General features: G+C 38.5%; 1 protein-coding gene across 3 annotated transcripts in view; it reads left to right on the top strand.

Annotated features, from left to right (window-relative positions):
• Positions 1-14207, top strand: part of LOC311593063 (phospholipid-transporting ATPase ABCA3-like) — a 94959-nt gene that overhangs the window by 3484 nt on the left and 77268 nt on the right. For all 3 annotated transcript variants that reach the window (XM_084774137.1, XM_084774136.1, XM_084774138.1), the window contains exons 2-5: positions 2813-2899; positions 3232-3487; positions 6562-6689; positions 8782-8932. In XM_084774137.1, coding sequence (XP_084630263.1) covers positions 2840-2899; positions 3232-3487; positions 6562-6689; positions 8782-8932 — 595 coding nt within the window. In that variant the 5' untranslated portion in view covers positions 2813-2839. The remainder of the gene's footprint in view (positions 1-2812; positions 2900-3231; positions 3488-6561; positions 6690-8781; positions 8933-14207) is intronic.

Below are 14207 nucleotides of genomic sequence, written 5' to 3'. Positions count from 1 at the left end.
TTGAGAAGGAATAAAAATTAATTACCTGAGTATACAGGGAGTGCAGGTTAGCAGCTTCCCAAATGAAAAAATGACAGAGACAATTTGCTGCCTGAACAGTCACCCAAAACTCTCTATGATGTTGGAGCATCATCTTCAGCCTTCTGGCTTAGTATATCTGACAGACTTATTTGTGAGGCGGGAACTGTTGAGGACTTGCTTACCCTGTCTTGACAGAGTTTGGCCATCGGCTCTACCTACATCCAAGCTTGCCCATTTTTTAGGCAGGAATCTGCCTGTGACCAAAATGAGGACATTTTGCGCAGTGGTTGCTTTGCCACATTTGAAGCCATCTCCATAAAGAGGTTCTTTGATGCTCATCATCTTCCTTGAGGTAGGCTGGGTGTTGTCAGGAGTTAACCTGTCTTGTCAAAGAATCTTTAAAATAATAAAAAAACATTTTAAAATGCCACATTATGTAGGTCTCTGAGGTTTTTGAAGACCTTATCTAACTTTTTAAACTTATTTATCTATAGAATCATATTTGTCTGTTAAACCTAGGATGTATATTCTTGTGATAAAAATAGACGAGTAATTGACATGACCATGATTTGATCAACTAACAATTATTTGTATTATTTAATTATCCTAAACAGTCTGCAGTAACACTTTCAAAGTATTGGAAGTAAACCTTGTATTATAATTGAGTTATATGGGTACAATACCTCATATTAGAGTAGAAATAAATATGTATGAAGAATAATCTTAAATTTGAATTCTATGCCAGTGTATCAAAATTAAACTTATTTTTGCATCAAAATACAAAATTCTATACCAATGAATTAAAATAACCTTAGTTGTAAGTAACAATTAAGGTCTTAGGTTGAGGAGTAGATTCAATAACCTAATTTTGGCCTAAATGGGGTACAGAGCTAAACAGAGAATTCTCAACAAAGGAATATCGAATGGCTGAGAAACACTTAAAGAAATGCTCAACATCCATAGTCATAAGGGAAATGCAAATCAAAATGCCTCTTGTAATTTTTAAAAAATTTATTTTTTATTTATATTTTATTTATTTATATCAGTTCATTCTGTCCATATATTATTGGATGTGTGGTCTTCCACTGGAGTGTGGTTGATGTGTCAGGGGCTACACTCTTAAAGAAAACTCTTCCTCTCACAGAACGTAGCAGTAGCCAATACGTAGTTGGCTGGGGTGGGACTTTCACCTCCCCTCTCCATGTTGGGATTTGCTCTCAGGTCTTGTGTGTGTCGTCATAACCACTATGAGTTAATATGCACAGCTGCCCCTCTTCCACAGTGATGCCTGATCATTTAGAGCCAGTGTGTATGATACAGATATTCCATTTAGAGCTCAGCATTCTGCAGTCTCTTATTCTCTGTACTTTGGTAGTTTCTAAGTCTCCATGTTAATCACTATTTACTGAAGGAGATGTTTGTCAGATGAAGATTGGGAGGTGGATTAATAATCTAAGACTATGTGCACTTAGAATAATAATAGTAGTAGTTTCTCCCTGAGGTCCATGATCTTTCTAATCACTGCATTCATGGCTCTGATAATTGTGATAGGTATAGGTCTCATCTTCTTGTGAAAAACTTAAGTGAAGTCAATAATTGGTTGTTCCCATTAACCTTTTGGTACTATTGCACCAGTGAGCATATATTACCAGGCCAGTCATTACTGTAGCTCACAAAGTTCATAGCTGGGTAAGACTGATGATAAATTTTCTCATCTGGTAGCACCAATAGCATGTTTCAGGAACATGAAAGCTAGGCAGTTAAGAATGAATGAAGCTTCTGGATGAGAACCAACTTGATTTTTTTTTTACTCAAGTGTGCAATGTCTTCAATAGTAGGGTCTTACAGCCATTTTCCGGAGTATAGCCAATAGCATTGGCAATTGGCAATAGCCTTTAATGTTTAGGGAGAGGTCAATAGGACCTCACTGACCAACAACTCCAAAAATGGTTAACCATTCTTAGCATTGGGATTTTTGTTAGCTTGTGGAATCTAGTAGGGACATTGTATAGTACATTATAAAATCATTTAATTTTGTGTGTGTGTGTGATCTAATAGGAGCATTGTATAGTCTATTATAAAAAAATCTTCTCTCTCTCTCTCTCTCTCTCTCTCTCTCTCTCTCTCTCTCTCTCTCTCTCTGTGTGTGTGTGTGTGTGTGTGTGTGTGTGTGTGTGTGTGCACGTGCTTCTACAGTAGAAGGTAGGTTCCTATATGACTTTCTTAAAGGTCTTTGGGGTTATTTGTCTCTCCCTATATTATCTCCTCTACCTTGACCCCCCCATACTCTACCCAAATTTACCCTTCCTAATCCATTAATCCCCCTTTAAGTCTTTATGTCATGGAGTTTTCTCTCTTGTCTGTTGAAATCCCCCTCCCCCAAATTTCCTGACCTCTTCTGGGTATTCCAAATGAAGCACACATATCTGAAAATTCAGATCATCTTAAATTTCTTTTTTTTATTCTGATTTTTTATTTATTAATTTATTCATATTACATCTCGATTGTTAGCCCTTCCCTTGTTTCCTCCTGTTCCTCCCTCCCTCCCACTTCCCCCCTTCTCCCCTCCCCTATGTCTATGATTGAGGGAAACCTTCTCCCCTTATATATGGTCTTAGAATATTGAGTCTCTTCTTGGTAACTTGCTATCCTTCCTCTGAGTGCCGCCAGGCCTCCCTATCCAGGGACGTGGTCAGTACTCAGCTATTAAAAACAAAGAATTCCCGAAATTTGTGGACAAATGGATTGATCTAAATTTCTTTTCTTTAAAAAATATCTTTATTTCTTCCAGAGTTTAACTCCCTCTTAGTTAGGAAGAATGGCTTCATTGGAGCCCAAAATACTTTTGATTCTTCTGTGGAAGAATTTTACTTTAAAGGTAAGTTGAATTCTACATAGTATTGTTACAACAGCTCAAAGACAGTCAAGGGGTAATTCTCACACTGCAATGATTGTCTTTCAATTTATACTTTTCTCAGTTCCAGGGCTGGAGCTATCTATTCCAAACATAGCATCTAGATAGGGTGAGGAAATTGCAAAATGTCATATAAGAGAGTTATGAAATTCTGTCTGTCATTAAAGTAAAGCTATACCTTTTATCATTTATGTAATCTGAAGTATCTTATTAACTTAATATTATATGAATTGCCATTTGCTAAATCAATAACTTCTTGGGAAAACTAACTTAATATTGTTCTTTAATTCTTTTAGAGACGGAAGTTTGGAGCTTTAGTTACTGAAATTGCCCTGATGGTTATATTTAGCAGTGTGCTTTTGGCAACGCGAAACCTTCTTTCCATAAAGCATATTGGACCTCTCAGTTATGCTGACCAGCCCATCAGCAATGTTCCATCCTTCATCACCACCTTTCCGCATCCTTGGGAGTTGGCTTATGTGCCTTCCAACAGCATTGTGGTACAGAATATTGTCGAAAATGTGAAAAGAGACTTAAACTTCCATATGAAAGGTTAGTTAAGATTTTCATAAAAGCATATTATTTAATTTTTTTAGTGAAAAAAAATACCTTTTTAGCAGGGCAACTATCTTCCACACAAGATACTACAGGGCACCAAGGGTCATCTTTCTAAGTATGCTTTTAGAAAATTGATCAATCCCAAAGGGGTTAAGTTCATATAAATTTTTTCTCTACAAAACCAACAAAACAAAACAAACAAACAAAACCCAAAGTAATACTTTAGCATTAGATGACCAATTGATGCTTTTCTAAATTACTATTTAGCTCTGTGATGCTCAGTCCTCATTGTTTCGGAATGAAGTGTAAAAAAGTACCTGTGGCAGGTGGCATATAAATAAAAATTTACTTAGCGTAGTTTTGGAGGCTAAAAAAGCAAGATTGGGTGTCCCCATCTGTTCACAGTACAGTGGATGGCATTGTGATATAAGCACATTTAATGGGGAGACATCACATCAAGAGACAGAAGGCTACAAGCATATAGAGCAGGCCCAAGCCAGCTCTTTTCTAAGCACCCCACGCACAGGAGCTAACCTGGGTCCTGCAAAAGCTTTATTCATCCCACTCCAGAGTAGTCCCTCCAATGACATAACTACTTCCCAGATCTGCCTTTTAAAGCTTCTATCTCCTCCAAGTTGTGACACTATTGAGCTACAAGCTCAGAGGGCTTTGGAGGACATGCTCAAAGCATATCCAGACCGCATCATATTTATGTAGAGAAGCTACGTAGAATTATATTACGGGCTTTCAGTTCCTCACTTACCTTTGCATTCTCAGACCAATTTCACAGAGGTTTCTCACAGAGGCAAATATTATTAGACATTATGTGGACTTCCTCTACTAGCTCTTCTTAAATAAGCTCACCGCCTAACTCCTCTGCCTCAGGAGCATCAGCATCAGGATCAGCTCCTAAACATGTGACCTTGTCCTCCAGTCCTTCTTAGAGCATGAGCATACCTTTCGTTTTCCAACCAGCATAGGAAAGATTTACTTTTATGCAACCACAAAGCAATACTCAGCCACCATAGTCTCTTAAATACAGGCCTTTCAAAGGATGAGCCCAACCTAAGATCCCCATATTTGCAAGATAGAAAGGACAGGCTAAAATGTTTTTGTTGTATATGGATTTGTTTACAAGAAATGAATGGAGCAGAAGTAGCTGAAAGAACTGGCTTCATGATAGTTCTGGTGAGATGCAGAAATAGTGGCACCTGGGAGCACAGGTGACAATTGCGGAGGAGGGTGTGTTTTGAGAGTGGGAATTCTGCAGTGTGAGAGAGCACCTCTGCTGAGGATGCTGGCACCATCAGTAATGAGGACAACAGAGCTTCTCTTGTGCATCTTTGAGAATCAGGGATTTATTGGAGGAAGAATTAAACCAATGAAGACATTTCAGTATAAGTAATGAAGCTGCATGGAACTTGATTTTCACAACAGTAGCTGTTAAGACTGTGACATTCTTTATACATCAACCATGCTTTTGGCTCTAGGGAAATCTTTAGGGCGTACAATGTACTACATACAAACGTACTGTATATTAAATAACTAATTTCTTTTTTTACTTAGGAAAATACAAACTAGAACTTTTCTAAGGTCAATCAGGTTGAATTTCAAAGTTAAATTCATTGATTGAAAATCTCAATTATTTAAATATACTTACATCAAACATTAAAATCCTAAGATGGCTTCATTCTCCAGTTTCTATATACTTTTAACTCAGATATTAACTATTACAGAATTATGTCATAACACTTTCCCCCCCCTCCCAATTTCTTTCTTCTTCTCATTAATTAATTTATTTATTCACTTTACATCCTGATTGCAGCCCCCTCCCTCCTCTCCTCCTGGTTCCACCTTCACACCCCTTTTTCGTTTCCCTCCTCCCCTTCTCCTCAGAAAAGGGGAGCCCCTTTCCCCACCAACCTACCCCAGCACATCAAGTCTCATCAAGACTAAGTGCATCCTCTTCTTTTGAGGCCAGACAAGGCAGCCCAGCTAGGGAAAGTGAACCAAAAACAGGCAACAGAGTTCATCTCAGAGACAGCTCCCACTCCAATTGCTGGGGGACCTTCATGAAGACCAAGCTGCCCATCAGCTACATGTCTGTTAGGGAGCCTAGGTCCAGTCTGTACTTGGTCTTTGGCTGTTGGCTCAGTCTCTGTGAGCCCCTAAGTGCCTAGGCTAGTTGACTCTGTTGGTTTTCTTGTGGAGTTCTTGTCCCCTCCATGTCCCTTTATCCTTCCCCTAACTCTACCACAAGACTCCCTGGGCTCCACATAATGCTTGGCTGTGAGTCTCAGCATCTGTTTTGATCCACTGCTGGATTGAGCCTCTCAGAGGGCAGTTATACCAGGCTCCTGTCTGCAAGCACAGCAGAGTATCATTAATAGTGTCAAGGGCTGGCTCTCTCCCATAATTGGATATTAGCTATGAAGTACAGAATAACCATACTATAATACACAGACCGAAAGAAGCTAAGTAACAAGAAGGGCCCAAGGGGGATGCTTGAATCTCACTTAGAAGGGGAAATAGCATACACATCAGAATTGGACAAAGAGAGAGAACTAGGTGGGAGAGAGAGTGGGGAAGGGATTGTAGGTGGGGATCGGGTTGGGGAAGAGCAGAGGGCATGAGAGGTGAGAGGGCTGGGAGAGAGAAGGAAAACCTATGGGGGACATCTCTGGGACAAGACCTGCAATCGGTAGGCTCCTGGTGGTGGGGATATGGGGGTGACTCTAGTTGAGAATCCTAGTAGCCGGGGATATGGTGACTGAAGTGGCCACCTCCTATAACCAGGCACGACTTCCACTGGGGGTGGGGGAAAACACCAGCCCACTCACAAAATCTTCAACTCAAAATTTTAACCTGCCTATAAGATGTGCAGGGATAAAAATGGAGCAGCGATTGAGGGGATGGTCAAATAATGACTGGCCCCTAATTTCTCATCAAACTGGAAATTCCAGAGCACAGGGACACTTCATCCTTCAGCAAGTGTTTATGGCTTCCATTGTACGGGTAGGAAGCACTGTCAGACATGCTGCTTTTATAACCTTTCACTCTCTCTACAGTTATAGGGTTTTCTTCAGAAAGTGATTTTGAAGATTATATTAGGTCCACTGTCAACTCCAGAAACGTACTTGCTGCTATTGTTGTTGACCACAACTTCACAAACAGCAATGATCCCCTGCCAAAGAAGGTGAGAATGTGTTCCATAGAAGCCTCCTGACTGGGGGCTAGAGAGGTGAATAAGTGGGAAAGAACACATGTTACATTGCTCTTCCGGAGGACCTGAGTTCAGTCCACGACACCCACATGGGGCAGCTCATAACCACCTGTAACTCCAGCTGCAGGAGATCTGACAACCTGTGTGCATATACCCACCCAACCACAGAAACACACAAATATACATAATTTAAAATAAAATGTTTTTAAAAGAGAAACAGCATGACTGTACTTCTAATTTCTGGAGAGTTAATGAGCCAGACATATTATTATTGCACTTTATGATGAAGAGAATTACTTGCCTCTTGACCATGGCATGGACTGTGGTCTGAACCTAAATAATTCCAGTGTCTCTTGCTGTGCTGATGAGGAAAGAATGGTACTCACTGCCTGCTAAGCCTTCTCCACAAACTGGGATCTTGGGAAATTCAGACCACTCAGGATATTACTTTTGCTGCTGTGTCTGGTGTGGAGCTGTGTGTACCATGCTGATGCTGCAGAAGTAAGAACATGTTTCCTAGGTCAAAACCCTTGCTACAATAAATAGAGTGCATCTTCACAGACCCCCAGAATGTCCCTTTTTCAGTGGGTGAAAGTCAGGTAGATGCATAATAATAAGTGAATACTCAAATGGAGTTTCCAAGACAGAAGTTTTAAGAACTTATTCCATGGTCAAGGGCAGATCCTGTTCCTCTAGGAAGTAAATCCTAGTTGAGGACACAGGCATTCACCAAGCCACGAGGAATCAGAATCAGGACATCTGAAAATAGTGGAGATGATTCTGATACCTGCATCCAAGGACAAAGAGAATGCTTTGAATTTAATTTCCTTGGTATTGGGGGAAGTGAACAAAGTATATAACACAGACCCATATGGAGTCAAAATTCTGTGTTCAAGGTACAAGCAGCTGTCAACAGGAGGTAAAGTGGAGACTATAGATAGGGTCGTTGGTGTCTCTCTATTCAGTTTGGTCACGTTGGTGCTTCCACGTGTCACCTTCCACAAGTAACTGGCTCCTTGAGAGCTGCTGAAGGCTCAAAACAGAAGTGTATTCAGTACAGTTCCAACCTCCCCATCTTCTGCCTTCATTTCACGTTCTCCATTGTCTGGCCCAGCTGGCTGCCTGACTCTTGCTCTTTCTGAGTAGGCTTGGCCTCCAAACTGTTTCTCTCCTCTCTACAACCTCTCTCCTCTTCCATCTTTCCATAAATATTCTGAACATATCTTTATCACCGAATTTGAACTTAATATGGGTAAATATAAATTTGACTAGGAAATAAGCTCCCCAGGGAACATCAGATCACCTTGAATGTGGACTAATCTCCTAAGTGTTTGAATTAAAACTTTAATATATGGCTAACCACTCACGTCTGCCTGTCCTGCTAACTAACTAGTTTCTCTGGTCTGACTTTGCAACTATTTGTTTGGTTTTGTTATTGTTGATGTTGCTGTTGTTTGTTTCAGAGAGTTTTAAGGCTGACACAATGTACCTTGAACTTTACTCTGCTCTCTAAAATTAGTGATCGTTTCTTTCAGTAATTGCAACTTTTCACATTTGTATCTTAACAATTCCTTCTCTGCCCTCCTCAATCACTTTTAGGAAATGAATAGGTTTTCCTTCAGGAACAGTTGGATAACACAAAGGGAATATAGATTAATACTCCCTTTTGGAATATCTCATTTCAGTATGAATGTCAGATGTCTGTCTAGGAAAAATACATTCATGAATTCCAGGTGTGCTTGCTTACTACAAACCCACAGGGAGAATCCAACAATTGTTGACACTTAAAAGTGTCTCACATGTGATGTGCCACATGAGAGGTTTGTTGTCACTTTCTGAAGTCCCTAACCTATGCAGATACTTATCAATACAGCCTCAGAGTGTCATATTCCTGATACAAGATGACTAAAAATCATCTTGTTTCTGATTCTTGCCATGTTTCTCTTTTTTGCTATATATATATTTGTTTATAGTTAAAGTTTGGTTTTAATATATAATATTAATATATAATAATTTGTTTTTAAATAATATATATATATAATTTGTTTTTTATTGCTTCTCATAGGTAAAGTACTACCTGCGTTTTAGTAATACTAAGAAGAACATGAATGCTGGGGCATATGTTCAAGGGCACAGCTGGTTTACAAAGTTTCTCTTTCCACCTATGCGTCTTATTGGACCCAGAAACCAATATGATGCAGATGGAGGCAGTCCTGGTGAGCCAACTTTTAACCCACCTTTTTTACTGTCCTGTTGCATTGAAAGAGGGATGGATTCATATTTCTTCAGTCCTTTGGTGAAAAGTGTTTACTTAATTAATGTCTTTATTGTAATACATTTACTTTAAAACAGAATCAGATCACTATCCCCCTTCCCTTTTCTCCCTCCCACCCATCAAGGTAAGCTCTCTTCTTGCTTTCCCATTGTCCCCACTCTAAAATTGATATCTTCTTTTTCTTTGATTAGTGTTGTTTAGATAAATAGATAGGGAGGTAAAACAAGCTTATGTACCCATTTTAATATCTAAAAAAGTAAACTTCAGATCAAAACTAATCATAAAAGATAGGGAAGGATACTATATATTCATGAAAGGAAAAATCTACCAAGATGACATTTCAATTCTTAATGTCTATTCCCCAAACATAAGGGCATCCAAGTTTGCAAAATAAACCCTACTACAGCTTAGATAATTTATTGACCATCACTCACTGATAGTGGAAAATGTCAATACTCTACTGTCACAAATATACAAGCTATCTTGATAAAAACTGAACAGAAAAATGTTGGAACTAACAGACATTACAAATCAAATGGACCTAACAGGTATTTATAGAACATTTCACCCAAACACAAGAAAACATACCTCTCCTCTGGACCTCATGAAACTTTCTCCAAAATTGGTCATATACTCAGATACAGAGCAAGTCTCAATAAATCAAGAATATTGAAATAACTCCCTGGATCCTATCAGACCACCAAGCATTAAAACTGAACATCAATAACAACAGAAAGCTAGCAAACTCAGAGAAACTGAGCAATTCTCTAATGAATGAAAAATGGATCAAGACAGAAGTAAATAATTTAAAGACTTTTTGGAATTGAATCAAAGTTACTACACAGCATATAAAAATTTATGAGATATAATAAAAGTGGTTCTAAGAGGCAAGTTTTAAAAAAAATTTTATTAATTTATTCAGATTACATCTCAATTGTTATTCCCTTGCTTGTCTCCTCCCATTCCTCCTTCCCTCTCACTTTCACCCTATTCACCTGTGACACCTACACCCTACAACTGTGACAGAAGGGAACCTCCTCCCACACCATATGGTCACAGCCTATCAAATCTCATCTTGGAAGTCTTCCCATTCTTTCTCTGAGTGCTGCCAGGCCTCCCCACCAAGGGGAAGCTGTGAAATATGGGGTGCCAGCAATGTCAGTCAGTCCCCTCTCTCCACACAACTGTGGATTATGTCCTGTTCCTTGACTAGATTTGAGTAGTGGATCAATATTTACTGTATATATTGTCCTGTTTGGTGCAGTAGTTTGAGCAGACCCCCCTGGGTCCAGATCCACCTATCATGATGTTCTTCTTGTAGGTTTCTAGGACCCCATGGGTCCTTCTGTTTTCCCATTCTCCTATACTTCTCTCACCTAGAGTCCCAATAGGAGGACCCCACATCTATCCCAATCTCCTGATAAGTGAAGACTTTCACGGGACATGCCCCTTGGGGCTAGTGTCCAGATATAAGTGAGTCTATACCATTTGAATCTTTTGGCATTTGTGTTCACTCACTCAGTATGATCATTTCTAGTTCAATCCATTTGTCCACAAATTTCGGGAATTCCTTGTTTTTAATAGCTGAGTAGTATTCCATAGTGTAAATGTACCACAGTCTCTTTATCCATTCTTCTACTGAGGGGCACTTAGGCTATTTCCATGTTCAGGCTATTATGAATAAGGCCACTATGAATATGGTTGAGCAAATGTCCTTGTTGTGTGCTGGAGCATCTTCTGAGTATATTCCAAGGAGTGGGATAGCTGGGTCTTGAAGTAACTCTATTCCCAGTTTGCTAAGAAAGTGCCAGATAGATTTCCAAAGTGGTTGTACTAGTTTGCATTCCCACCAGCAATGAAGGAGTGTTCCTCTCTCTCCACATCCTCGCCAGCATGTGGGTGGTGTTGCTTGAATTTTTTATCTTAGCCATTCTGATGGGTGTAAGATGGAATCTCAGAGTCGTTTTGATTTGCATTTCTCTGATGACTAAAGACATTGAACATTTCTGTAAGTGTTTCTCAGCCATTCTATATTCCTCTGTTGAGAATTCTCTATTTAGTTCTAATCCCCATTTCTCAATTGGGTTATTGTGTTTGGTGGTTTAATTTCATGAGTTCTTCATATATTTTGGATATTAGACTTTTGTAAGATGAATGGTTGGTAAAGATCTTTTCCCAGTCTGTAAGCTGTCACTTAGTTCTCTTGACAGTGTCTCCTGCCTTACAGAAGCTTCTCAGCCTCATGAGGTCCCACTTATTAATTGTTGACATTAAGGGCTGTTGGTGTTCTGTTCAGGAAGTTGTCTCCTGTGCCAATGTGTTCCATGCTCTTCCCCACTTTTTCTTCTAACCGATTTGGTGTCTCTGGTTTTATATTGAGATCTTTAATCCACTTGGACTTGAGATTTGTGCATGGTGACAAATATGGATTTAATTGCATTTTTCTACATGTAGACATCCAGTTTGATCAGCACCATTTGTTGAATATGCTATCCTTTTTCCATTGAATAAATTTGGCTTCTTTGTCAAAAATCAAGTGTTCATATATGTGTGGATTCATTTCTGGGTCTTCGATTCGATTCCATTGATTAACCAGCCTATTGCTGTGCCAGTACCATGCTGTTTTAATTACTGTTAATCTATAGTACAGCTTTAGATAAGGCATGGAGATTCCTCCAGAGGATCTTTTATTGTATAGGATTCTTTTTTTTTTTTTTTTTTTTTTTTTTGCTATTCTGGAATTTTTATTTCTCCATATGAAGTTGAGAATTGATTTTTCAATGTCTTAAAATATTTTGTAGGTATTCTGATAGGGATTGCATTGAATCTGTAAATTGCTTTTGATAAGATGGCCATTTTTACTATGTTAATTTTCCCTATCCATGAACAACAGAGATCCCTCCATCTTCTCAAGTCATCTTCAATCTCTTTCTTCAGAGACTTAAAGTTTTTTTCAAACATGCCCTTCACTTGTTTGGTTAGAGTAACTCCTAGAGATTTTATATTGCTTGTGGCTAATGTGAAGGCTGTACATTTACTAATTTCTTCCTCAGTATGATTGTCATTTGTATATAGGAAGGATACTGACATTTTGCATTAATTTTGTATCCAGCCAATTTGCTAAAGGAGTTTATCAGCTGTAGGAGTTCTCTGGGGGAATTTTGGGGGTCATTTATGTACACTATCATATCACTTGCGAACAGGGATAATTTGACTTCCTCCTTTCCCATTTGGATCCCCTTGATCTTCCTTTGTTCTCTTATTGCCTAGCTAGAAATTTAAGAACTATGTTGAAGAGATATGAAGAAAGTGGGCATGCTTGCCTGGTCCCTGATTTTAGAGGAATTTCCTTTGGTTTCTCTCAATTTAACTTTATTTTGGCTATTGGATTCCTGTATATAGCCTTTATTATGTTTAGATATGTGCATTGTATTCCTGATCTCTTCGAAACTTTAAACATGAATGGGTGTTGGATTTTATCAAATGCGTTTTCTGCATCTAAGGAGATGATCATGTGGTCTTTTTTCTTTCAGTTTGTTTATCTGTGGATTAGATTGATAAATTTCCATATATTAAACCATCCCTGCATGCCTGTAATGAAGCCTACCTGGTCATGGTGAATGATATCTCTGGTGTGTTCTTGTATTCAGTTTGCGAGTATTTTATTGAGAATTTTTGCATCAATGTTCATAAGAGAAATTGCTCTAAAATTCTCTTTCTTTATTGGGTCATTGTGAGATTTAGGTATTAAAGTGACTGTGGCCTCACAGAATGAAGTTGTGTAGTGATTGATGTGTGGTTTAAGCTTTGTTAATAGTCCAAATGTGAGTGACCTTGTGTTGGGAGTGTAGATGTTCAGAATTGTGATGTCATCTTGGCTGACTTTACCTTTGATGAGTCTGACGTGTCCTTCCTCATTCCTTTTGATTAATTTTGGTTGAAATTTTATTTTATTAGATATTAAAATGGCTACACCAGCTTGCTTCTTGTGTCTGTTTGGTTGGAATATCTTTTTCCAGCCTTTTACCCTGAGGTAATGTCTACCCTTTTGGCTGAGAGGTGTTTCTTGAATACAGAAGAATGTTGTTTATATGTCAATTTAGTTAGTTTGTGTCTTTTTATTGGAGAATTGAGACGATTGATGTTGAGAGATATTAATGACCAGTGACTATTAAGTGCCTTGATTTTGATGTTGGTTGCAGTAGAGATTTTGTGTGGTTGTGGTTTTGCAATTTCCTCTGTAATTTTGGTTGTAACTTGTCCCTTTGGGGTCGAGTTTTCCTTCTAGTAACTTCTTTAAGGCTGAATTTGTGGATAGGAACTGTTTGAATTTGTTTTTGTCATGGAATATTTTGTTTACTCCATCAATGGTTATTGATAGTTGCTCTGGGTATAGTAGTCTGGCCTGGTCTCTTAGGGTTTGCAGGACCTCTGTCCAGGCCCTTCTGGCTTTTATGGTCTCTGCTGAGAAGTCCGGTATAATTCTGATAGGTTTGCCATTATATGTTATTTGGCCTTTTTCCCTTCCCACTCTTAATATTTTTTCTTTGTTCTGTATATTTTGTGTTTTGATTATTATGTTGTGGTAAGTTTTTCTTTTCTGGTCTATTCTATTTGGTGTTCTGTAGGCCTCTTGTATGTTTATAAACATCTGCTTTGAATTGAGGAAGTTTTCTTCTATGATTTTGTTGAAAATATTTTCTGGGTCTTGGAGTTGGGGGTCTTCTCTTTCTTCAATGCCTATTATCCTCAGATTTCATCTTTTCATGGTGTCTTTGATTTCTTGGATGTTTTGTGTCAGGAATTTTTCAGATTTAGCCTTCTATTTGATAGTTGCTTCAAGATCTACGATTGCCTTCTAGTCCTGAGATTCATTCCTCTATCTCTTGGATTCTGTTAGAGAAGCTCGCCTCTGTGTTGTTTGCTTTCTTCTCTAAGTTCTCTCATTCCCATTTTTCTTCTGTCTGTACCTTATCATTGTTTCCATTTTCATCTTCAGATCTTGAACTGTTTTATTGATTTCTTTCATCTGATTATTAGCGTATTCCTGAGTTTCTTCCAGTGCCTCTTTATAGTCCTTCAAATCTTGAATTGTTTTTATTTATTTCCTTTATCTGATTGTTTGTATTTTCTTGAATTTCTTCCAGTGTCCCTCTATAGGCCTCTTTTATGTGTTCCACCTGTTTGGCTGCATCTTCCTGCATTTGTTTAAGGAT

The sequence above is a fragment of the Acomys minous genome, assembly GCF_964271855.1.
Source record: "Acomys minous genome assembly, chromosome: 2".
Lineage (NCBI taxonomy): Eukaryota > Metazoa > Chordata > Mammalia > Rodentia > Muridae > Acomys > Acomys minous.
Note: the sequence above shows the minus strand (reverse complement) of the source record. Positions and strands in the feature narration are given on the sequence as shown.